The sequence below is a fragment of the Penicillium taxi genome (genome assembly GCF_028828555.1).
Source record: "Penicillium taxi strain IBT 34144 chromosome Unknown utg000003l_segment0_segment0, whole genome shotgun sequence".
In the NCBI taxonomy this organism is placed as follows: Eukaryota; Fungi; Ascomycota; class Eurotiomycetes; order Eurotiales; family Aspergillaceae; genus Penicillium; species Penicillium taxi.
In genome coordinates this window covers 3,845,212-3,867,763 of record NW_026643205.1, presented here as the reverse complement: position 1 = coordinate 3,867,763, position 22,552 = coordinate 3,845,212, and the positions used below count along the sequence as shown (strand labels likewise).

The 22,552-nt window shown below is 44.3% G+C and overlaps 6 protein-coding genes across 6 annotated transcripts; 4 read left to right on the top strand and 2 right to left on the bottom strand.

Annotated features, from left to right (window-relative positions):
- Nucleotides 1–3,725: 3,725 nt before the first annotated feature.
- N7495_004870 (uncharacterized protein) lies at nucleotides 3,726–4,684 on the top strand (the record flags this gene model as incomplete). The annotated part of the gene is made up of 3 exons (XM_057207521.1): nucleotides 3,726–3,958; nucleotides 4,011–4,446; nucleotides 4,505–4,684. 3 exons carry the CDS (start codon nucleotides 3,726–3,728, stop codon nucleotides 4,682–4,684), a joined length of 849 nt encoding a protein of 282 aa, XP_057065201.1.
- A 1,020-nt stretch (nucleotides 4,685–5,704) lies between these two features.
- On the top strand, nucleotides 5,705–6,533 carry N7495_004869 (class I glutamine amidotransferase-like protein; the record flags this gene model as incomplete). Its single annotated transcript, XM_057207520.1, has 3 exons — nucleotides 5,705–5,983; nucleotides 6,131–6,193; nucleotides 6,243–6,533. The coding sequence occupies 3 exons, from the start codon at nucleotides 5,705–5,707 to the stop codon at nucleotides 6,531–6,533; spliced, it is 633 nt and encodes a 210-aa protein (XP_057065200.1).
- An 810-nt stretch (nucleotides 6,534–7,343) lies between these two features.
- N7495_004868 (uncharacterized protein) lies at nucleotides 7,344–14,666 on the bottom strand (the record flags this gene model as incomplete). The annotated part of the gene is made up of 3 exons (XM_057207519.1): nucleotides 7,344–14,132; nucleotides 14,194–14,365; nucleotides 14,419–14,666. 3 exons carry the CDS (start codon nucleotides 14,664–14,666, stop codon nucleotides 7,344–7,346), a joined length of 7,209 nt encoding a protein of 2,402 aa, XP_057065199.1.
- A 1,831-nt stretch (nucleotides 14,667–16,497) lies between these two features.
- N7495_004867 (asparagine synthetase B family protein) lies at nucleotides 16,498–18,813 on the top strand (the record flags this gene model as incomplete). Its single annotated transcript, XM_057207518.1, has 6 exons — nucleotides 16,498–16,666; nucleotides 16,726–17,183; nucleotides 17,243–17,326; nucleotides 17,382–17,643; nucleotides 17,700–17,891; nucleotides 17,954–18,813. 6 exons carry the CDS (start codon nucleotides 16,498–16,500, stop codon nucleotides 18,811–18,813), a joined length of 2,025 nt encoding a protein of 674 aa, XP_057065198.1.
- A 484-nt stretch (nucleotides 18,814–19,297) lies between these two features.
- N7495_004866 (uncharacterized protein) lies at nucleotides 19,298–20,485 on the bottom strand (the record flags this gene model as incomplete). The annotated part of the gene is made up of 1 exon (XM_057207517.1): nucleotides 19,298–20,485. One exon carries the CDS (start codon nucleotides 20,483–20,485, stop codon nucleotides 19,298–19,300), a length of 1,188 nt encoding a protein of 395 aa, XP_057065197.1.
- Nucleotides 20,486–21,473: 988 nt separating this feature from the next.
- On the top strand, nucleotides 21,474–22,247 carry N7495_004865 (uncharacterized protein; the record flags this gene model as incomplete). Its single annotated transcript, XM_057207516.1, has 1 exon — nucleotides 21,474–22,247. One exon carries the CDS (start codon nucleotides 21,474–21,476, stop codon nucleotides 22,245–22,247), a length of 774 nt encoding a protein of 257 aa, XP_057065196.1.
- Between the last annotated feature and the right edge of the window lie 305 nt (nucleotides 22,248–22,552).

Below are 22,552 nucleotides of genomic sequence, written 5' to 3'. Positions count from 1 at the left end.
GTGATATATACGGAATGGTTCCCTGAAGGCACATTTCTTCGTGACTTAGACCTGATTAATGCTTTCTGGGAATCTGACAATCACCGAGCAGGAAAAAATTTGGAGAACTTACAATATTTTCGCAACGAAACCGAAAATTATTTTGGAGAATACCTTTCACAAGGGTCACTGAAGATCGAGGGTAAATATGAAATAATCTCCGGCCAGTCTCTTATCGAGGATAATCGATTGCGTCGCCTACAGCCCTATTTTCGTGAGTTTCATAATTTTCCAGTCAGCAACGGGAAACCGATATAGGTCAAAGAAGTTATTCGTCTTCGTAAAGCTATTTGAAGAGTTACCGATTCAGCACAATTATCGCCAACAGAGACAGTCGACCGTTTTAAGGCTCTCGAAGAGATCGTACAAACCCTTAAACCGGGCTGGAGATTCCCCCTTGCGATTTACTTTGCATCACTCATTGGCTCTGGATCTTCAACTGACGAACAAGGTGAGGGAGTGGACGGTATCTTCTTAAAGTATTTCCAATTTACGTTTCCTTACGGTAGGTCGATAATATTTCCACTCTATGAAAAGATATGGATATGACCATGGGCGCTAACAGAAAAATTTCAAGAAAAGTAAGTATGGTGCCCTTCCAACATCGACATTGTCGCACTAGAAACAATGCCTGAAATGAAGTGGGTCAAAAGACTTGCTCATGAAACACATAGATACTACGCGCTGAGACTAGCTCTAGGTTGGCCCATAGTTTGGTGCTCTTTGCTTCTTTTTGATAATAGTTCTAGATCGCGTCTCAGCGGCCGAAGCAAGTATTGCCAGTTTAAAATTTGATAATGTTTCCTCTGGAAATAGCCATGCTATAGTAAATTCGAACGAGTTAGTAGACCGTACAAGCCAAATTCTTCTGACAAGGCTTCACTTAGTACAGACCATATGTGAAAAGCTCATCTTGGGGATTTCATCAGGTGCGTTATAGGTATAGCCATCCTTGATTTCCGTTCTTTTCCCATGGCTCTTTTCAATCTATTATATTGTTAATATTTGTTTTCCATGATTTGTTTTGTCCATAGGTTTCCGTAGATACAGTACTATAGTAGTATTAAACCAGAAAAATCGGAATGGGGCCCCATGACAAGAAAGATATCCGTTAGTTTTAAAACTCTATAAGTATTAAAACTGAATATTTATACAGTACCTAAATGGTATTTAACCCATAGAGAAGAGGTACAAGACCATTAGCCGTTACTTTCAAACTCGTTCGATGGCTGCCCATGCAATCTTGAAGGTTTCACGAGCCAGCTCAAAGTGAGGAGTGACTTCATTAGTTTACTGCTCCGCTGGTTCGCTATATTCATTACCTGATGAAGAAGTGGGTCACAGCAGCGCAATACACTTCCAACCGCAGTGGCGTTCTATTCAGTGGTCCCTGCCAAGACAAGACAACCTACGGACCCAGACCAGAGGTGTCGAAGGCACAGACAGTGCATACATAACCAGTGTTAGGAAGAGTCAAGGATAATTCATGGGTCTAATACCCCGCTCGTAGTGAGGAGACACTCCATTGGTCACCTGGGCTCACTGCCTGCTGAAGTGGATTACGGTCGAGAGTGATGTGATTCATTACCTCAGTGGCCTCCTATTTGTTTGCCCAGTGTAGCAAGATTCTACTGCAGTTGTTTGACTATGACTGGGCTAGGGGCGGGGCCGCAGCGAAGCCTATTCTAGAGCTATATAATGGATTGCTCTTTCTCCAACTTGTCAAGATTTGAAACATCCAGCCTTCTCATACAACGCCTGACAACCATGTTCTGCCTACGTATTTGCCACAATGCCTTACTATCTTGTAAATAGGTTTGTATCTTCATAACCGCGTCTTTTCAGCTGATTTAGTCTCTTCGACTTACCAACAAGTTGAGTGCTACGAAGGCGTTCCGCCTGAAAACGTCAATCGGTACACCTTAGAATTTGGCAGACTCTGAAATTACGAAATAACTCTCTTTCTTGCAGGATCAAAGAATTCATCCGAAGCAACAAAGGCGAGATTCTGGAGGAATTTGAGGGTTGCAACGGTTTTTCGTGGGTGCAAGTATTTTAGTGTTCTATGGTGTTCTATACACATCACAGCACTACATAAGCTTACTATGTATTCACAGTGCTTTAAATAAGACCTCGGGGCTCGTTTGAAATCCCACGACGATGTAAAAGGCATTGAGATCGATCTGCTGGAGACATATTAATTATCTTCAAGGGAAGAAGCACCGGCCTATCCTAGGCTAGACGATATTGTGTCACTAGAGAAAATGTGCCTCATTCGACATCCGGCCTCGAAACCACACGATTTCGACAATCATCAGGCGCGGCCCTTACCGTGCCGTCATCTTTTTTCATCGAGTCTGGCCCGAATTCTGCACGAGGTGCGAAATGCCGACTTCCGGGTTGTGATCGAATCATCCAACCGGATGCCTCCAGGCCACCGGCTGTGTGATCTTATTAGGGACATGTCGAATGGTGGCAGTTCTCGGGGTTGAAAAGAAGTGGGAATCGCGAGGGGCGGGACTGGATCAAATTCGACTTAGCCCATCAATAACCCATATAGCGGCCTACTGATTTCCACCAACGTTACACCTAAGCTACGAAAAGTTCTTCGAAGAACAGCCGGAAAAGCATCGATCCGAAGGCTATTCCTCCAAGTTACTACCCGAACTCCGAAATGCTGTACTTTCAGCAAGATCGGGAATAGACATGTTCATTGGGTTGGGTATGGGTCAGAATTTCTGACCCAAGTTTTCTTCCAGAATTAATATAAATTAGAATGCCAGTATTTTCAAAGTAGTCTTAATGACCTCATCGTTGCATATGACTGATACAGCAAGTTCAGTAAATCAATCGAAACTGGGATTGATGTAATATCATCGACTCTCACATTGTTCAACGCCCTAAAAAACCTTTTAGGTTAGTCTGTTTTTGGTCAGCATTTCCACACTTTGTGTGAATGGTTAGAACCCACGCGGAATTGCCTTTAATTCTTTGAATTCAGCTGCTATTCGTCTCCGCCAAAGTTAACAAGAGGACCGTATAATATAATCCGGAATCTTCTATAAAGTTCTGTGGTACCTGCAGATTTTTTGTTGTCTGTTCGTTATCTCATAGTACTCCGTATTTAAACTTCACTTCCTCGTACTATATTTACAATAATTTGTCGCAGGCAAAATAACCAAAATCAGAGATGAAATTCTTCATAGATTGCCGGAGGGCGTAGATTCGAACTTCTGCGTTGATCTTCTACAGCATCATTTGGAACAGAACTACAGTATAGTCATAGTAGTGAAATCGGATATTGGGGGAACTAGCTAATGACGAGGTAATCCAGCCGAGATCAGGCGGAAGCAGAGTCAATAGTCCAATCTTAATCTAGGTGGGAGACTTTTGGAATCATTTTCGAAGACGATGAAAGATGACCGTACTAAAGCAGGGGGATACCATATCACTCCATGGAATTATAACCATATCTACCCACGGATCTACTCAAAATCGTATCAATGAAAATATTTTCGATGAGAATTTTTGAGATAAATGGTTACCGTCATAAGCATTATCTACTCCTGGCCCTTGAAATCTTTACATTTTCTACCCGCACTTCACTCCCACTTCCACTTCCACAGCTTCGCTCCATAAGTGCTTATTCAATTTTAACTCCCCACAATTTCCCTCTCAGTTTCACCATGCCTCTACAAAATATCAAGCCTCACCGTACTATCGATTCCACCCCCTCTGGCATCCCGTCAAGCTACCTCACTACCACCTCTGTTAACAAGATCGACACAATCGAACAATTCAAAGCAGACGTGGTACGGGTTGTCACGAATAACACTCCAGGCGATCACCTGTATACACATGTGCCTCCACAGTGGGGAACAGAGTGCTTTAAAGAGATAGATGAGCTATACTTCTGCCGGTAAGTCGAACACTGCCTTTAACTTATGCATCTTTGATCTAATAAAGTAAAGTAAAACGTGGAATAGCGTCGAATTCACCCTGCGAATTAAGACGATGCCTGTGCAGGTGCATGACTCCCACCATGGGTGGATTGCATGTTCGAGGGAGGATTGGAGGGCACTGAATTTGTTCACGCTAGCGGAAAGCCGCCTCTGCTCTCCTAACGTTGGTACAACCATTGAGTATGCATCAGGGCCGTTAATGGGATCAAAAAAAGAACCTGATCTGCTTTTTGTCGTAGATCGACAAATGTATCCGACATTTGCGATCGAAGCAGGTTGGTCGGAGTCTACCCCCCGCCTTATTCACGATAAAGACCTCCTCTTGAATGGTGCTCAGGGAGATACCCAGGTGGTTATCACGATTAAATGGAGAAAGAATATCCGCAACCAGGTTTCGGGAAGTCTGAAGGTATGGCGGTGGGGGCAAGCTACCTCGCTCGAGATGGTATGTGAAAGTCTACAATTTCATTAAAGAAAGATACTAATGATCCCAAATTATACAGACCATCTTTCCTCGGCCTGCAAATGGCCATCTAGACGTCATCGATCTAACTCGCGGCGAAGTTTTTGGCCGGTCTATCTTGCCTGGACGCAATCCCAGCGATATTCTTCCCCTACAATTGGATGACTTACGAAGTTTGGCCGCGGATAGGCTGGCTATTATGGGTTTGACACACACCTAAGCAGTCTCCTTTATCATATGATTTACAGGATCAATGGCTGGAGCAGAGGATCCCAGCGTGGACCAAGACTGAGATTCGAAGAACTAGCAGACCTTCTCGGAGTCGATACTTTTAAAAAATATTATAGAGGATCCAAGATAGCCCTGTAAGTATCCTTAGCGAAAACTGAAATGACATTGTGCACGCCGCAAAATAACAGTCAGATGCATGGAAGCTAGGGTGTGGGTTTACCACGAGAAATTTGAGGTGGCCAGAGCTCGAGGTACTGAGTACTGGGATCGAGCCATCACACTCCGGCGATGAGTTTGATCTCCCAGTGCTGTAGTAACATTTTAAACGAAACTGGTATAGACCTAGGATCTCCATGAATTAGGCTATCAGAGGTACATCAGAATAAGAGAGCCCGAATCTACTCAAATCTTTTATCTCAATCGCGATAATCTTTGAGTATTTGAATTTGAATAGCTAACTGAATCCGTATTATACTAGGTTGAGGAGCAATCTATACTCGACGATATTGCAACGAATGGATACCCTACGGATAGAACACCGAAGCAAAGCGGCAACTTTGACATCGAATATTTAATTGGGCTTATACATGATGAAGGTATCGAAGCCTGTTTCGTGCAAGAAGCAGCTCTGAGTTATTTTGGCTCAACGCGAATAATGTGGGAATTTGGTCTGTGTGTCCTAGATGAAAAGCTCAGGGTGGCCGAGGCCTTCTTGTAAGCTCTAATAAGTAGATTTGAGCCTTTTAGACCACTCTGGAAGTGGTCTAATTTACGGAACCACCAATACCGCTGTTACGCTGTGGGACGAAGTACAATACCACTAGGAGAAATAATACACAGATACGCGTAATTGGTATTTTGTATTTAGTATGTAATGAAATATTTGTTTAGTATAGATAATTTTACATTAAATAGCTGCCCTTTCCCTCGCAATTTACCGCCCATCCTCCTATTCACCAGTAACTGATCCAACAAGATAGACTGTTCTTCGCACATTTTCCCTCGCATCATGAGTCGTAATGACATTCATGTCGCCATCTTACAGAATTTTTTAATTTCAGAAAAAGGTGGCGAGCGTATGATTGAGAACATTTCGAAGCTTGTCCTCTGCTCAAACCCCAACACCAAAATCAGTGTTTACGCACCGATCCAGGGTGACGCATTCCCCAATCAGGATGACTATGACTTAATTATTCTCACTGGCGGTCCTTTTAATCTTTTAGAAGATGAGAAGCCTTCATGGGTAAATGAAACCTTGAATTTCATCAAATCCATCACCACAGGTCGAGTAAGGCCGAAGCTTCTTGGTATTTGTTGGGGTCAGCAGGCAATTGCGTTAGCCCTTGGGGGTTCTTTAGGTAAATCGAAAGAAGGTCCTTGTGTAAGAGTTTCTGTATACAAGCCTCAACGTCAATGACTAAAATGAATGCCTTAGATTGGAGTTGAGACTATTCCGTTGACCTCTGGCGGTGCAACATTTTTTAATGCTAGATCGCTGGTATGCGCCGCAGATATCAACATCAGGAACATTCAACTAACTTCGGTAGGACATACACAAAAATCATCTACTTGTTGTGGATGATATTGGCCCTCATCTTTCTTGCCTGGCTCTCAACAATGAAATACTTCTATCGAAAGACAACCAGGTCCTCACTTTTCAAGGCCACCCAGAGCTGGATGCAATCCTTTCCCAATTATTTGTGGATGTTAATAACCCTTCCTATTTCGACCGAAATGAGCTGAAGAGAGTCCTTAAGCCTATTGATGCACCCCATGATGGCGAAATTATCTTCGTATCAATTATGAAATGGGCATCGGAAGACATAAATTTTAACTGATAAGTCATCCGAGCTCAGGTGAAAGTGCCTATGTTCGCTGCGCATCCGTATATTTCTCATACTTGTCCCAATAAAAACTCTTCAACACCCACGCTTTTTTTTTTTAGAAAATTCAAACAGCGAACAGTAGGACGTATAAACGTTTTACCGTGAATCAATAAAGGAATTAAGCCAACCATGCCAGAGCTGTCCAGTGATCAAAAATTTTAAAAGTCTACCCACAACTACACCTCGGTACCGATGGTCTATGCTCGTCAGCTATTCTAAAAATTTGAGTCGTTGATAGAGAGCAGAAGCGTTAGTTTGCTTATAGCAGCAATCTTGAGAATCGAGTCTGCATGTGTTAGAAATCAGTCACACTGAATCGCACGGGCACATCTCCGCGCTTTCATTGGCTTGCCTCAAGATATGTCTTTTATTGTGCCTGGGACAACACCTGAACCTGATACAAATAGCTGAAATATGGTGGCGGGGCTGGAAGCAAATACCTGAAAGTTTTGCTTTTATTGTTAGACCAAGCGCTACACTACCATTATTTGGAATGACATGAGATGAAAAGGGCTGCTAACAGCTGGCAGCGTAAGGGGATTAACATGAATTATCTGTTTCAATAGTAGCAAAATTTGGATTCGAGAAAACATGTAAGATCTTTGCACGGCCTACATGAAATATCTGATACTATGAGTCTGCTAGCCCTTCAGGGCGTTCAATAAGTCTATAGATATCACACAAATAACTTTTCCAGGAATTGCAATGATCTTCGATTTTGTGTTTTGCTCTTCAGCAGGAATGAAAAAAAGCATGAATGAACTATACAAGATATTTGTCGATTGCCTCTTCATTTGTCAGGCTTCCAATCACGTCACTGAAGTACCCAACTACATAATCCGCAGACTCTTGATCCAATACTAGATTGGATACCGTCATAGTGATAGTCAATGTTTGTTCATGAGGGACCACAAGTACATTGGCCGTACTAGATGGTCGATTCGGAAGACTGTACAGATCTGTCTCACATGTATATCCATCAAAACGACAAGTCAATTCGTCGTCATCGCTGAAGTTTTGGAACCTCACAAAGCTTCCAAATTTTGTTCCAGCCTCCCAAGACGTGCAGTTATCGGCGATTTCGCCAAGTCCAAGATTTTCAACGGACATGGTTTGAACATGCTGCTGCTGGACCTGGTCAAGTAGTTGGAATTTATTTGACTGTGGAAGGAAGTGTACTCGCACAGGGATGATATTCAGACATGGGCCGACAATGCGGTCTTCATGGGAAATTCCAAGTCCTCGACCATGTACGACCTGGCCGAAAACAACATCTTCCAAGCTCTGTTTGCATTCATTCTCTTCATGGGTAGAGGTAAATAGTCGAGAGAGTGTGATTGCCCATGCCAGTTTGACCAATGTTGCCAATGTGATATTGGGTGGAGGAGAGATTGGTAAGGTCTCTGCTCTTGCTGTCACCACGCTTGGCTGCTCCGAATCTGTACTCATTTTTGTGTCATCCTTTTTGTCGAAACCATTCCAGTTGCGCAAAAGCTTGCGACTCAAGCTGGTCATTGGGGCATCTCCCAGCACCTCCTTCCATACATTGTAGGTTGCAGGTGTCCTTTTACCCCAGACATGTCGAATATGGTCCGAAAACTGAGCGCAAGGTGGAACCTGCTCTCCGCTGTATGCAGAACTTAAATCACTACAAATGATACCGAGTGAAAGCCCATCGAATAAGGCATGAGGTAATCGCAGAGCTAGAAACATTTCGGAATCCTTCAAGGTCACAAGCTGTGCCTGAAATCCAATCTCGCCATTTGTAGGCGGCTCCATGGCGAGAGAATTCTCTGCGAGATGATTTTCCAAATTCTCGATATTTTGATAGTGGGTAAAGCTGATGTCGACTTTGCGCAAAGTCAGCTGTATAATTGAGTTGTCATCGTTTTTGTAAAAGACAGTGCGTAAGATGGAGTGTTTTTGAACAAGCTGATCGCACGCATTCAGTAGCTGCTTTTGATCAACTATTTTAGGCAGTGAGATCCATAGATACCGATTGTAGAAGTTGTAGAGTGTCATTGTTTGAAATTCAGTGGCGGGCATGGCTTCCTCAGTGTTATCGACAATCCCCTGCGGCAGGCGAGAAGGGAGTCTAGTATGAGAAATTTTGTATTGAAGTGATGAATTTAAGATTGATCCAGGCTGTTCACGGCAAAGAGACTGACGAGCAGAGCTTATTCTGGTATCTCCGTTGTCTGCAAGGCACTTTGAAGCTATTTCGGAGAGAGTTTGCTGCGTAAAGATATCTGCGACGGTCAAGTGAATTCCCCTGCGTTTTGCAAGCATAGAAACACGCATGGCCGAAATTGAGTCTCCTCCAAGGCCGAAAAAGTTACTGTTCATGGGAAGTGTTTTCACATCCAAGTTGAGAGCTTGGCTTATGATTTGTTGAATTTCCCGGCCTTGTACCGTGGCAGGAACTTCCTCGGTGGACGAAGCCCTATTTCTCAGCTGATATAGCTCTAGTCTCTTGAGCGGCAAGTTCGAGGACTGATCTCGGAGTAGACGACGATTCACTTTGCCCGACAAGCTAAGAGGAACATCAACAAGTGGTATAAAGAAAGAAGGAACCATGTATGCTGGAAGAAGTTCTCTGAGAGATTCTTCAAGCAATTGGATAGTCGAATAAAACTGATCAGTTGGGGGGCCAATCAGTTCTAAACCACCAAGCTCCAATGATTCGTCGCTTAAGGATTGCTCCCAGTCTTCATCTGATTGCGGACAAATAAACGCAGCAAGTGTGACTCGGTTGTTTTGTTCAGGAATTCTGATACATTCAACAGCAGCGGTTTTGATGGCCGTACATAAAGAGGTGATGCCATGCTCAACTTCTCCCACTTCAAGCCTCTGCCCGTGCAATTTTACCTGGTCGTCTTTCCTTCCAATGAAAAGAAGTGAGCCGTCGGGTGTCTGTCTTACGAGGTCTCCCGTTTTGTACATTCTTCCAGATACGGAACGGACCTCCGGGAGCCAAGACGGACTGGTGATAAAGACTTTGTTTGTCTTCTCTGGATCGTTGAGATACCCAGACGAAACCACGGGACCTTCGACGATCAACTCACCAACTGTACCGATAGGGACGAGCCGATTGTGATTTAAAGGGTCAACTACCCAAGAAGCTGCTCCAGGACTTCGGCCAATGTTGGATTGGTGAGTGTCGGGCATTATTCTTCCGATATGAGAAATAACAGTACATTCTGCCGGTGCATACATCCCGAATAGTTTTACTCTGTGGGCCCACACATCCACAATATGTGGGGTAAGGGGTTCACCAGCTGATCCCAGGACTTCAAGATTTGGGACATCTGACGGATCAAACAGATTGATCACGGACGGAGTAAGAAGTGCCCAAGTTGCTTGGAGATCACCCGCAGCTTTTGATGGGTTCCCCCTTCGATCCTCCTCATGGGGTACACAGATACATGCTCCTGCCGCAAGAGTAAACAGTATCTCTCCAATGCTGATATCGAACGCAAAGGATGCGAAATGAAAGACGCGGCTGGTAGATTTAAGCATTCCATGGTCGCGCATAACAGCTGCACTTGAGGTAAGAGCACTATGTTGAAGCACAATGCCTTTAGGCAGTCCGGTGGAGCCTGAGCTGAAGACAACGCATGCAGGTGCATCAGGGGTGGTAGCTCCAGCTATTGGCTGGGATTCATGTCCACTAAGACTCTGCATATAAGCTTTGGGGTGGAATATGATGACAGAAAGTAGAAGACTGTCACTGATATGACTGTGCTCCTTGAACGAAACAACAATTTTGGCATCAATCATAGAACACATCGTTCGCAGCCTCTTGAGAGGGTGTGAAAGGTCCAGTAGCACAAATGCAGCGCCAGTCTTCAGAACTGCTAGCATGATAACTGGAACCCAGGGTGACCTCTCTAGTAAGAGGGGTACGAAATCTCCCTTCATGATACCTATGCTTATCAATTGCTTCGCGAACTGATTGGAATAGCTCTCAACCTGTGCGTATGTCAGGTCCAAATTGTTTGAGTGAACAGCAAGTGCCTCAGGCTGGGCAATACATAGTTGCCGAATGCGATCATGGATACAAATGTTTATAGCCTTTGGGAGGTATTGATTCCATGTTTTCAACATAGCCATATCCTCTTGGGGTATCGAGCTAACATCTGCAATGGGTAACGAGTCGCACATAATGAGCTGGTGGATAACATGCGACATCTGCCTGAGAATACTGTAACCAGCAGCATGTTCCAGAAAAGTAGGGTCAAACACTGCTTTCATGGTGATTCCGCTTTCTGTTGGACGGCATATCAAGACCATCGGATAACTGGCAAAAGCTTTCATGTTTTCAGAGGAAGAGGTTGAGTTTTCTGGCGGTTCGAACAAAGGAGATGTCATTTGTTGCTCATATGGTTGCACGACAAGTAGATTCTGGAAGTTGCATGCCTCAGCGGCCTCTTTGCTAGCTTTTCGAATACGCGACAATCCAGTCTGCTCATAGGGCATCATGTTGACAAATTGGTCTTGAACCTGTGATAGACCCTCATGGACAGGTCGATCTGTTCGTAGTTTGATACGCACAGGTAGTGTTGCCAATGTTGGTCCGCTCAGCCGATCGATCCCATTAATGTTTGCGTTACGACCACTGACAGTGGCTCCAAACAGCACGTCTTGACTACCTGTTTGGTGCCACAGGATGATCGCCCACGCAAACCGGACGATGGACGACAGCGTATACTTGGTGGAGATTCCTGTACCAAGCTGCAGGCGATGTTCCAGGACTATTTTCTCAGTCATTTGTGCAATTTTTGTGGGCCTTGCGCTAGTTGGGAAATGCTCTGCCTGGAGACTAGAAAACTCTTGAATCCAGAAGTCCTCCATAGTAGTTTCACGTCCATGAAGAAGGTGTTGAACGAATGGGCTGAATGGTCGCGTATGAAGCTTTTCCCTGGCGTATGCGTGCTCAACTTGTGCGATAATCAGACCAAGAGACCACTCATCAAACAAAGAATGATGAATATCTAGCCGGAAAGAGTCTTTGCTGAGATAAAACTGGACAAGTGGGCCGCGATTGATATCTATCTCTCCCACAAAACTCGTGATGTCAGTGACATTTACCCACGGAATATCAGCTTTTGTGACGACCTGAAAGATACCGTCTGGTATTTGCACGACTATAGTACGAAGAATTGGATTGTGGAGCCAAACTGCCTTCCATGCATTCGTGAATCTCTCCACGTCAAGCATTTTTGCCAACTGCCAGGTGTAACTGCCAATGTATGCATGTGGATTCTGGACTGTCAACGCTATTAACCCTTGCTGCATGTGCGTGCATGGATAAACATCCTCGATTTGGTCATTTTGCATACGGAGCTCTTCTGAAATAGCATCAAGTATGGTATGAGGGTTTTCTATCAATGAGAAAGGGGCAGGCACTGCTGGTGGCAAAAGCTTATTGTCTTTGACTAGCACTGATGCCATGTCCGACAGGGTTGAGAACTTGAAGATATCAGACACTGATATTATGAAGCCATTCTCACGAAGGAAGGCAGCCAATTTGATAGCTGCAATGGAGTCCCCACCCCGCCGAAAAAAACAGTCATGGCGCGCGAAATTTGCATCTTTGATACCCAGAATCGTAGCCCAGGAATGGATAAGGACTCTTTCTCTGGGTGTAGCTGCGATTCGATTGTGATTTGAATCAGATTTATCAATGGTTCTCGTCTGGTTGTCGAATAGCGCATGTACAGCTGATTCTTGTAAACAGAGTCGATTAATTTTGCCTGATGTTGTGAGCGGCATATTTTGCAGAAATACGAAATCAACTGGAACCATGTATGTTGGTAAACAATGCAGAAGGTGTTTTTTGAGTGTTGCTTTCAGGACTTTCATGTCTTTCAGCTGTTTTGACATCATTTGAGACGGACTGTGAGACTCTCTAGACGTATCGAGGCCTAGGAAGGCGAGAAGCTTAATGGAGCCATTGCCCTCATTTTTGGCAGTTACAACGGCTATATGAAGAAAGCCAGATTTGGCTACGTCGAGACATGCCGCTATGTGATGCTCAATTGCTGTGAGCTCAAGTCGCTGCCCATTAATCTTCACTTGATGATCTTTTCTTCCGAAAAACTGTAGCGACCCGTCAAGATTGTAACGAACCAAATCCCCCGTATGGAAAAACCGCTTCCATGAACGATCATTACTGAATTGTTCACAAATCCTTTTCTTCCACCCCGGAGTTGAGGTGAACATCATTTCGGTTCGTTTCTCGTCGCCTAAATAGCCACGTGCAACGGATGGACCCTCAATAACCAATTCACCCAGTGCGCCAATCGGTGCCAGTTTTTCGGGTTGATCAATCATAGCGACCCATAATTTTGATCCGCATCCAAATCCTATATTCCCTGGGGAAAATTTTGCTCTTATGTCCGATGCCAATGCTGCTATTCCAGAACTCTCGCTGACTCCGTAGGCATTGAAGAGTCGCACGTGTTTGGCCCAAGTAGAGATGTGGCTATCAGTCATAGGCTCGCCTCCAAGAACCAATGCTCGAAGACTCGGACATAAAGTGGGAGTCAGGGTACTGGCCAAAGATGGCGTCAGACTTGCCAAATTGACAGAATGGCGATTTATGAACCCAGAAAGGTCATTCAGACGATCGGCTTCAGAAGGGATGCAGATACAACCGCCAAACATGAGTGTAATAAGCATATCACGATTGCTCACATCGAATGTGTAGGATGCAAATTGTAGCATTCTTGTCGTAGGATTGACTTGAAGCGCTTTGCCATTGGCCATAGCCATAGAGTAAAAGGCAGAGTGTTCAGTTATTATGCCCTTAGGTTTGCCCGTAGTCCCGGAAGTGAAAGTTATATACATGGCATTGGAGGCGCTTGTTTCCGCTGTCGATTGTGGAGAATTTTCATCGACAGATGATAAGTCAAGAAGTTGAGAGAATTCCTCTCCAATTGTCATGACACTGCTCGCAAAAGATTTAGCAAGTGTGCTATGCGTCGACGAGCATAGCACAATTTCAGGACGCACAGATGAGCACAAACTGCTATTATAGTGTATCGGATGGGAAGGATTGAGAAAAAAGTAAGCACCGCCAGCTTTCATGACACCTAGCAGGGAAATGACTGCCCATTTTGATTTGTCAAATACAAGAGGGACGAAGGCTTCTGGGCGAACCCCAAGGTGTTGGAGCCGTATTGCCAGCGCTGATGACAGGTAGTCCAGCTCGGCATAGGTGAAATCACCATCCCAAGCTGACACACCGATAGACTCTGGCTGTGTAGCGCATTTTTGGGAGATTATGTGGTGTATGCAGTGTGCTGAAGAGATTGCATCACCTGGTGCACTGTTCCATTGAAGTAGACAGCTGATGTCTGCATCACTACATATATCGAGCACTTCAATCGGAGAGTCAATATGAAAGACGATTTCCTCAGTAGCCTTGGCTACTGTTGCCGCAATCATCGTAGCCAGATCAGCTGATATGACCGAGAGGTTGTGGTGAATCCCAACGCTAGGGCAATGTGTCTTTGTCCCTTTTGAGATATAAATGGCAAGATCAAACTGCGTTGAAACTGTTAGCATTACAGGATCGCTATTCGCTTATTTCCGGTTGAATAGTCACCTCTTTAAGAGCATAAAGGCTCGTGTTGCCACAATTTTCTTCGTGTCCCTCATCCACATAGACAACAGAGTTGACCCCCAGGAAAGTCGCGTTAACTTCCTCGTCCAACTCGACGCGGCTGATATCAAAAAGGCTCCGCACGGACTGTGAGGGCTCAACATGGCAGTAGCACCTTCTCCATTGATAACTGTCAGTCAAAACTCAAGGTCACTCTGAATGACATACCTTTTTGAATTCAGACAGCTAAACCAGAAATCGTTAGAGCCAGAATAACTTCTAAGTGAAACTGCCCATGCAGCCTGGAGAAGCTGTAAGTAGTTTTTGTTCTCCTCGTGCAACCAATTGGCAAGAAACTTGCTGCTCAGGTGGGTGAACGGGACGTTGGCCACGGCTTTTTGCGTTTCGATGTCCGGAGGGGCCTGCCGAATCCCCATGTGTGTGGAAAACAACGGTAGTGCGAGCGAGACAGCCATCGAGAATGACTTCAAAAAGAGGAATTTATTGATTGACTCTAGACACTAACCAGAGAGTTTGATAGATATTCGCAAGCGAGTAGATAATCAGCATCAACCTTTGATGTCCATATTACTTATCAACCTACTCAACTCTTGTTTAAATGGGCATTCCGTAAAATTGATTGAAATTCCCTCGTAAGCTCTAGACCGAGAAAAGTTGCTATACCCCATACATGCACAACTTGCATACTCTACGTAATAGACAAGTTCAAGGCCCCCCAAACATGCAGAGTAAATCCTGCGTTCTGAGACATGTTTAGACCGAATTCAGTATGGGACAAGATGAATGACATATCACTCCTTCACCGAATAGACATTTATTCACCGATTAATCAGGGCGCCTTAGGAGGAGGTAGTCGAGATCCACTACTCGTATATGTCGCCCAGCTGGACAGTGTAATGAACGATGCTGTGTAACCATGAAACTGTCAAGACATTAATCAGCTTCAAGGACCTTGATACTTTGGAATCTTGGAAGTCTTCTGTAGCGACTGGTATTACTGACTTGAACGATACTAGTTTGATTTTAGAGTTCTCATGAGCCTTCCTTGTGGGTCAGCCATGCAGACAAAAAATTGGCATAAGATTCGAGACTCAAATTTATTGCGCTATCGATTATACCATTACACCTACTCATGACCTCATGACTCTGCCCACAATTATATGTGATATTTGGGGTTAAATATCTAGAAATTTTGCCAAGAAAAAATAAATTAACTCAAGACAAAGTACAATGGTGGGAACTGAAAATTGAACACGCGACCTCAAGAGCTTAGACCAAGACTCCTAGCAACGGAGATTGGAAAATCGAGAACTTTGATGAGCCATCTTATAGAACCTAAAAGGAGTGTCTCGACACATGTGACTGATTGATTGGCTTGTGATTTTTATATATCTATGTATATCCCGTTACTTTCTAAATCAAGACAAAACAGGCAGGAGGCTAGCAAACTAAGGGATAGCAAAACAAAAGGACAGGTTCCAGTGCTTAAGCCTAGCTAAGATGATCCAATTAAAGATCGAACCGAACTCGGAGCGAGGTATGTTGATCAGATAAAAATCGACAGGTTTTGAGTTAAAATATGGTAGCGTATTTCGTATGCGAGCTGACCAATGGTTTCGATAAGGTCGAATAAGTCTCGATAGTTACATGTCAATAACTAAGCATTTTAACATGAAAACATCGATTGGTAAGCGAATAAAACTATCACATCCTAGCAATACCATAAATTCAATCGTGATTTTGTTATTTCAGCTTTAAACATATATTTCGATTAGGCGGCTTTACTATTATCCAAAACTTAGCACATATACTTCGGTCAATTTCTTGATTATATTAACATAGTCTCATAGTAGTTTGAGCTCTAGCTGTTGAGATATAACATTCAGATTTCTCGCATTTATATCGTGTTTGGGGTGGCCAGCTCGTATACGGAATACGTTACATGAGACCCACTATGAATTACATTTTCAATTTCAGCGGCTGAGCCATGGCTTCGGTACGGACCGAGAGCAATAGTACGAAGTACTTTTTTGGAGACCCGCATATGATCAGCTGCAAGGCCTCCTCATGCCGTTGAAGGAGATGACGCCAAGCTATCCTGTACTAAGCATGAATAAATAGATATTCCAGAAATTTCGGAGCCTCTGGTCCCCGTATTACCGTTTCGTGAATTACAGTACATTTCATGATACAACCAATACCAGTCTCATCAGATTTTGAGATAAAAGCGCAATTTGCCTTCTGTGTTTGATTTTATTGTATTCTTTTGTCTTCAATTCAATCGTCATGTGTGGAATAAGTGCATTTTTGAGTCACAATGGAGAGGCCAGCTCATATCAGCAGACCAAAGTCCGAGCCCAGCATGTGGAGGCTGAAATGAAAAACAGTTTGGATCTTGTTAGCCATCGTGGGCCAGATGCTCAGGGTCATTGGTTTAGCGACGATTACCATGTTGGTAAGTCTTCTCGTTCCATATTATTGTCTAGACATGAATTCATGTTCAAATCTCAACAGGACTTGGTCATGTTCGATTGTCAATCATTGATCTCAGCCCAAGCGGAGACCAGCCATTTCACGATGAAATTGACAATATTCATGCCGTGGTCAATGGCGAGTTGTATGACTACGAGCATTATCGAGCTCAGCTAGCCAGCGAATTCCATTTTACGGGAAACAGTGACTGCGAAATTGTCATTGCCTTGTACAAGCATTATGGCCTCTCTTTTATATCTCATCTGAGGGGGGAGTTTGCTTTTGTGATCTGGGATGGGAGCCGCCAGCGACTGATCGCAGCTAGAGATCGTTATGGAATCAAATCTCTGTATTACACAGTGGTTCAAGGCAAGTTATTGGTGGCAACAGAGATAAAGTCTTTCTTGGCATTTGGATTACAGCCGGAATGGTGTGTTCGTACATTGCGAGACCAGAGCTGGAGGGTTGAGTCGCGCACCTTCTTCAAAGGCGTACACAGGGTGAGTCCATTTCAATCGCATACCAGCAAACTGATGAGGCTCTTTCTAAGAATTCACAGGTTCTCCCTGGACACTACCTGATTTGTCGACGTAATGAGAGAGAAGAACAAAAGCCATACTGGGATCTTGAATATCCTGATAAAGTAAGAAGCCTCAATCACTTCCCAAGAAGATTCACTGACGATCAATGCTTTCTAGTTTTCCCATGACTTGCGATCAGAAGAGGAAATAGTTGAAGGAGTGAGGGAGCGTCTTCTAGAGGCTGTGAAAATTCGACTGAAAGCGGATGTTCCTGTAGCTATCTACCTCAGTGGCGGAATAGATTCATCATCAGTTGCTGGAATGGTAGCCGATCTCATAAAGCGGGGTACAAAGTTAGGTAATGAGCCTAATTCTGTCCCGTCAAACATGAAATGCTTCACCGTTCAGTTTGATGAGGATAGTGGTGCAGATGAGTCTGGTATATTCCCCACTATATAGAAAAGAATTTGCTGATCAAGTGCTGACATGTTCCAGCAATTGCTCAGCGCACAGCAGAATGGCTGGGTGTCGATATTAAATTCGTGAAAATGGATGAAGAGGCCCTCGTGTCACGATTTGAGGACGCCGTTTGGCACAGTGAAGTTACGCTCCCTGATCTCAATGGGATGGGTCGGTTGGCACTATCAGAAGCAGTACACTCTCAGGGGATCAAGGTTGTGATTACAGGTGAGTAGTTACTCCTAATGGGAATCTTGGCCATTGTTATGGTGTCTCATATCTTATTGCAGGAGAGGGCTCTGATGAGCATTTTGGGGGCTACGAAGCGTTTCGGGCTGACTCGCTTAGTGAGTCCGACCATTCATGGCCAGCGCTACAAATTCCCAATACCGACCGTGAGGAAGCACTGCAGGTGGCTATAGGAAAAGGCACATACGGTATTTTCGGCAATTACAGTCAGACTGTTCCAAGTGCGACGAAGCGCATGCTGAACAATAGCCACGTCACCAGTTCCATTGCAAGGGTTGGTGATCTGCCATTCTTAGATTGGGCAAATTCTTACGGGGTCGATATACCGGAGACGAGTCTCACTGAGGGGTTTGATGGGCGTGTCCGTGAGAATATAGCGAACCGGTGGCACCCCCTTCACACTGCTCAATACTTTTTTACAAAAACATTTTTGCCTCATTTTATCCTGAGGTACAACGGGGATAATATTGACATGGTAAATCAAGTTGAAAGTCGTTGCCCTTTCCTTGATCATCATTTGACGGAATATGTCAACAATGTGCCACCGAGTCTCAAGATGAAATACAACGCGAAAGATAAATGCTTCCGTGAAAAGCACATTCTCCGAGAAGCTGTGAAGCCTTATGTTACCGAAGAGGTTTACAATATCAGCAAGAAAGCCTATATGGGTCCAAGAAGATTCTGGCCGGGTGGACCGTTACACCGGAAAATCACGCACCTGGTCACAAAGGAAAACGTGGAAAGCCTGGGATTTGTAGACTGGAATGCTACAAGTCAGGCCTTGGAAGAAGCTTTCAATAAGCAGGAACCCATGGCGCTCCGCCGCGCGATTACCGTTGCTCAGTTCATTGTTCTAGGGCAACGTTTCGGAATCAAGCCTGCTGGTGTCCTACTTAATTGAGGGTATCATATATCTAGAGCATATTGTGAGAAAATCTTGTTTATTTCAGCTATAGAAAAATATATTGCTCTCTTGGAATTTTGATGTCATTCTTCTAAAGAATACCTATTAGTTCATATTTTAAGAGCAGGAAGCCTCGGCAAGTCACTAATTAGAGGTTAGATAATAATGAATTTCAGGTATCAGAAGTATAGTTTCTTCAAGACAATGCTCAAAACATTTGAACTGTAGGATCATTTTTGCGGTTCTATTATCTTTACCCATGTCATACCATCATCTGTTAATACCCAGCTGGGCATCAGCGAAATGAGAAACCTTCCAAGTTATTGGAATTTATCTTCATGAAGATAGGGTGAGATAGTCAAGTGATTCAGATTCAATACTTGATAATTTAATCAAGTTTTACCATCTGAATACAGGGTAGTAGATACATATAATGAAAAGAAAAGAGAAAAGAAAGCCTCAGACTTAGCTTTTCGGATTTTCACCAAAATGCGGCACATCTTACCTCGATACTTTCCCGAGCTTCAGAGTCTCTGTCCTGGCTGACCAACTCAACTGCACTATGTATGGCTCCCCCGACTCCCAATTGAGACAGTTCATTGGACCCTTCCTTTGGCGCTCTTGAATACGCCTCCATCTCGTTGTCAAACAGTTGAATTATCAAGACGTCAGAGGGCTCTTGCTCTGAAATGAAGTGCCAGTCATGCGCTTTTTGCTCCTTGTCACGTGGCCCATAAGCAAGATAGCCATGCGATTGATATTCTCTATGGCCCTCTTTCTGAGCGTTTTCTTCGTTAGGGACGATCAAGTGAGGGGCGTTGGGATCAACTATTCGTGACAAATGAGCTGGAATATCGGAATCCATGGGCTCGAACTGGACATCAGGCACATAATCAGATTCAGGAAAGGAAGCACAGGAGGCTAAAGCAAGAGGATCACGATGGACCGTTTTTAGAGGCCGCCATATAGAGAAAAGTGCGAATCGAGGTATCCCAACATCGTTCTCCTTCCCCCTATAAAAGTTTTTGAGATCATCCCATTGCACACCGGATTCAAGCAATCGGTTCTCCTTCTCGATTACTTGCTCGGCCGCTGAAGCAACTTCGCGATGGTACTTTCGAATGTGGTGTCTTGCGCCCTTGGGGGAAAAATCAAGATGCACCTTCGGAGCAGGACATATGGCATCCGTCTTCGAATTTCCCACAATAGGTGGAAATATTTCTGGGGTATGATCTTTGTCAGGGCCTTTTCCGTTTTCTTTTGTTTGAGTAGCAGAAGCTGGATCGCTTTCGTTGTATAATTCGCTTCGAAGCACGGCTGCGGATACCACCACCTTTTTACATCCAGTCACTTTTTGAACGAGTGCCTGTACTTCCGGGAAGTAAATTTCGCGAAGCAGATGCTCATTGTTCCAGCTTGTACGGTCGTATGGAGCCGTATGCAGGGCCGAATGATGTCGGCGAGCAGTGAAACCATTGATTGAAAGCTTGTATGGGGACTCATCTCCAAGATCTAGAGTGGGCCCCATATCCGTGAGAGGTAGTGTAAGAACATCACCAAACTCGGAAAGTGGTGGAAGCAGATACGCTTCTTTTCTTGGAGCTGGCTTAGCCCCTCGGGCCAGGTAGCGTAGCTTTCCCCAGTGAAGCGTAGAATCAATAGTATCCATTGCAGGAGATGAGGATGATACTGATGATGACAGAATAGGTGAGAAATCTCAAGAGCCTAGTGTGATAAAGATAAATTCACATGTCATTCTGCGTCATAAAGCCTATTTATTGCATACGGCTGCCTAGATGGTGTCTGCGCTGATATTTTCAGACCTCAGGATGTAGCAGATCATCCATATTGAGACAAGTCGATGATTCCGTTTCCCCGTATGACAGCGCAATCAATACCTCCGGCTACGGAGCATCGAAAACTGCCAACGCTTTTAATTGGATGAAGTACTTTCCATTCGCGATATTACGTTGAAGAATGACATAGAGGTTCTCTATTTCCGGCTATTTCTTGCCACCATCATGCGTGTTTGAGGGATATGCAAGATGTGAATATGCATATAAGACGAAGTGGAGCCCGGAGGATTGAGAGTTGATATCTAATCAGTGATTGGACTAAGGGAATGGTGACAGCGACATTGGTTCTCGCCTCTTGTTAGCGTCAGGCCAAGCATAACAAAGAACCGGGTGCCTGAATCCGGCCCGTTTTTCTATGTAAAACAGTTATTTGGACGAAAGTTACGGCGTAAAGATATAAATTACTTCGTATGTAATTTAGTTTCTAGTTTGTGGATTTCAATTGGCCCAACTTTGTGAATTTCATTTACCGTCAAATCCCCTAAAATTACAACATGTTACCGTACAGGGTGGTACAAGTAAATTACGTTATTCATCACGCGCCAAGACAAAGAAAAACAACGTAGGTCTTGGCGAAAGGTTATCACCTCGTGGTTACGCCGAGGCCCTAAACTTGGTACGTCTAGAAACCCCGCATTCCTCTAGATTGCTAATAGTTCATGCTCTAAATTTTCACCGACAAAGCCCCGCGCTTCGGAATCCCTCCTTCAATAACCACAGAATCGGTTCTGATCTCTCTGGGCAATCATCTCTTATTGAATCTTTCTACCATATTATTTCAACTGTATCAAATTCTGCAAAATGGCCCGCATCCTCATAACAGGTTCTACAGATGGCTTTGGCCTTGAGGCCGCCCGTCAGCTAGTCCAGCGTAGCCACACGGTCTATCTTCATGCGCGTAATCAAGAGCGCGCAGATGATGCCAAAGCGAAATGCCCCGGGGCAGCTGGCGTGCTGATTGCGGACCTGACAAGTGTGGCAGAGACGCGCAAGCTGGCCGAGGATGCAAACGCAATCGGTACATTCGACGCCGTCATTCTCAATGCCGGATTGCTTTACGGCCCTTTCCGAAAGACAGAGACTGGCGTACCGGCTATGGTCTTTGTTAACGTCGTCGCACCCTATATTCTCGCATGTCTTTTGAAACAACCCAAGCGACTTGTATTCATCGCTTCCGTGCTACATCGGGAAGCCAACACGAACATGAAAGATATTTTCTGGCTTGAGCGTGGGGAAAAGGAATTCAAGGATTTCCCAGCATACTGTGATTCAAAGTTCCATGTTATCCTCCTTTCTCAGGCTGTGGCAAGGCGATTCAAGGGTACTTCAGTCACAGCCGTGCATCCTGGATGGGTTCCTACCAAGATCGGAACTCCGGAAGCTACTGACAAGCTGGAGGATGGTATCGAGACATACGTCATGCTTGCCGAAGGTGATTACGATCAAAGTCTCACCGGTGTTTATTTTGAACCCAAAAAGAAGCTGGGTGAACCTCTTGTACCGATAACGGAGGAACATTTGCAGGAGGTCGTCAAAGCTTGCGAGGAGCTCACAGGTCTTCAGCTACCGGCTTAAGTTTAGCATATTGGCACCCATTCATAAATTATTGGCTGGGATTTTCTGGAATAGAGACTTTACATATTTCAAACTCCTTGAACTCTTAGGCCTCAGATTTCACTGAACTAGTTTCAGTTCATGAAATCGCGCATTTCTTCATAGGAAAAGCTGGGAATCACAATAGAAGGGGAAAGTGGAAAGAAATTTCTAATCAAAGTACGAGATAGGATAATTTGGTCGGTTTTGATCTAATATATCATCCGCTAGCTAATCATCACGTCTGTTGGGAGAAAGGCTTGTAAATATTTAGATTTAGTTACGCG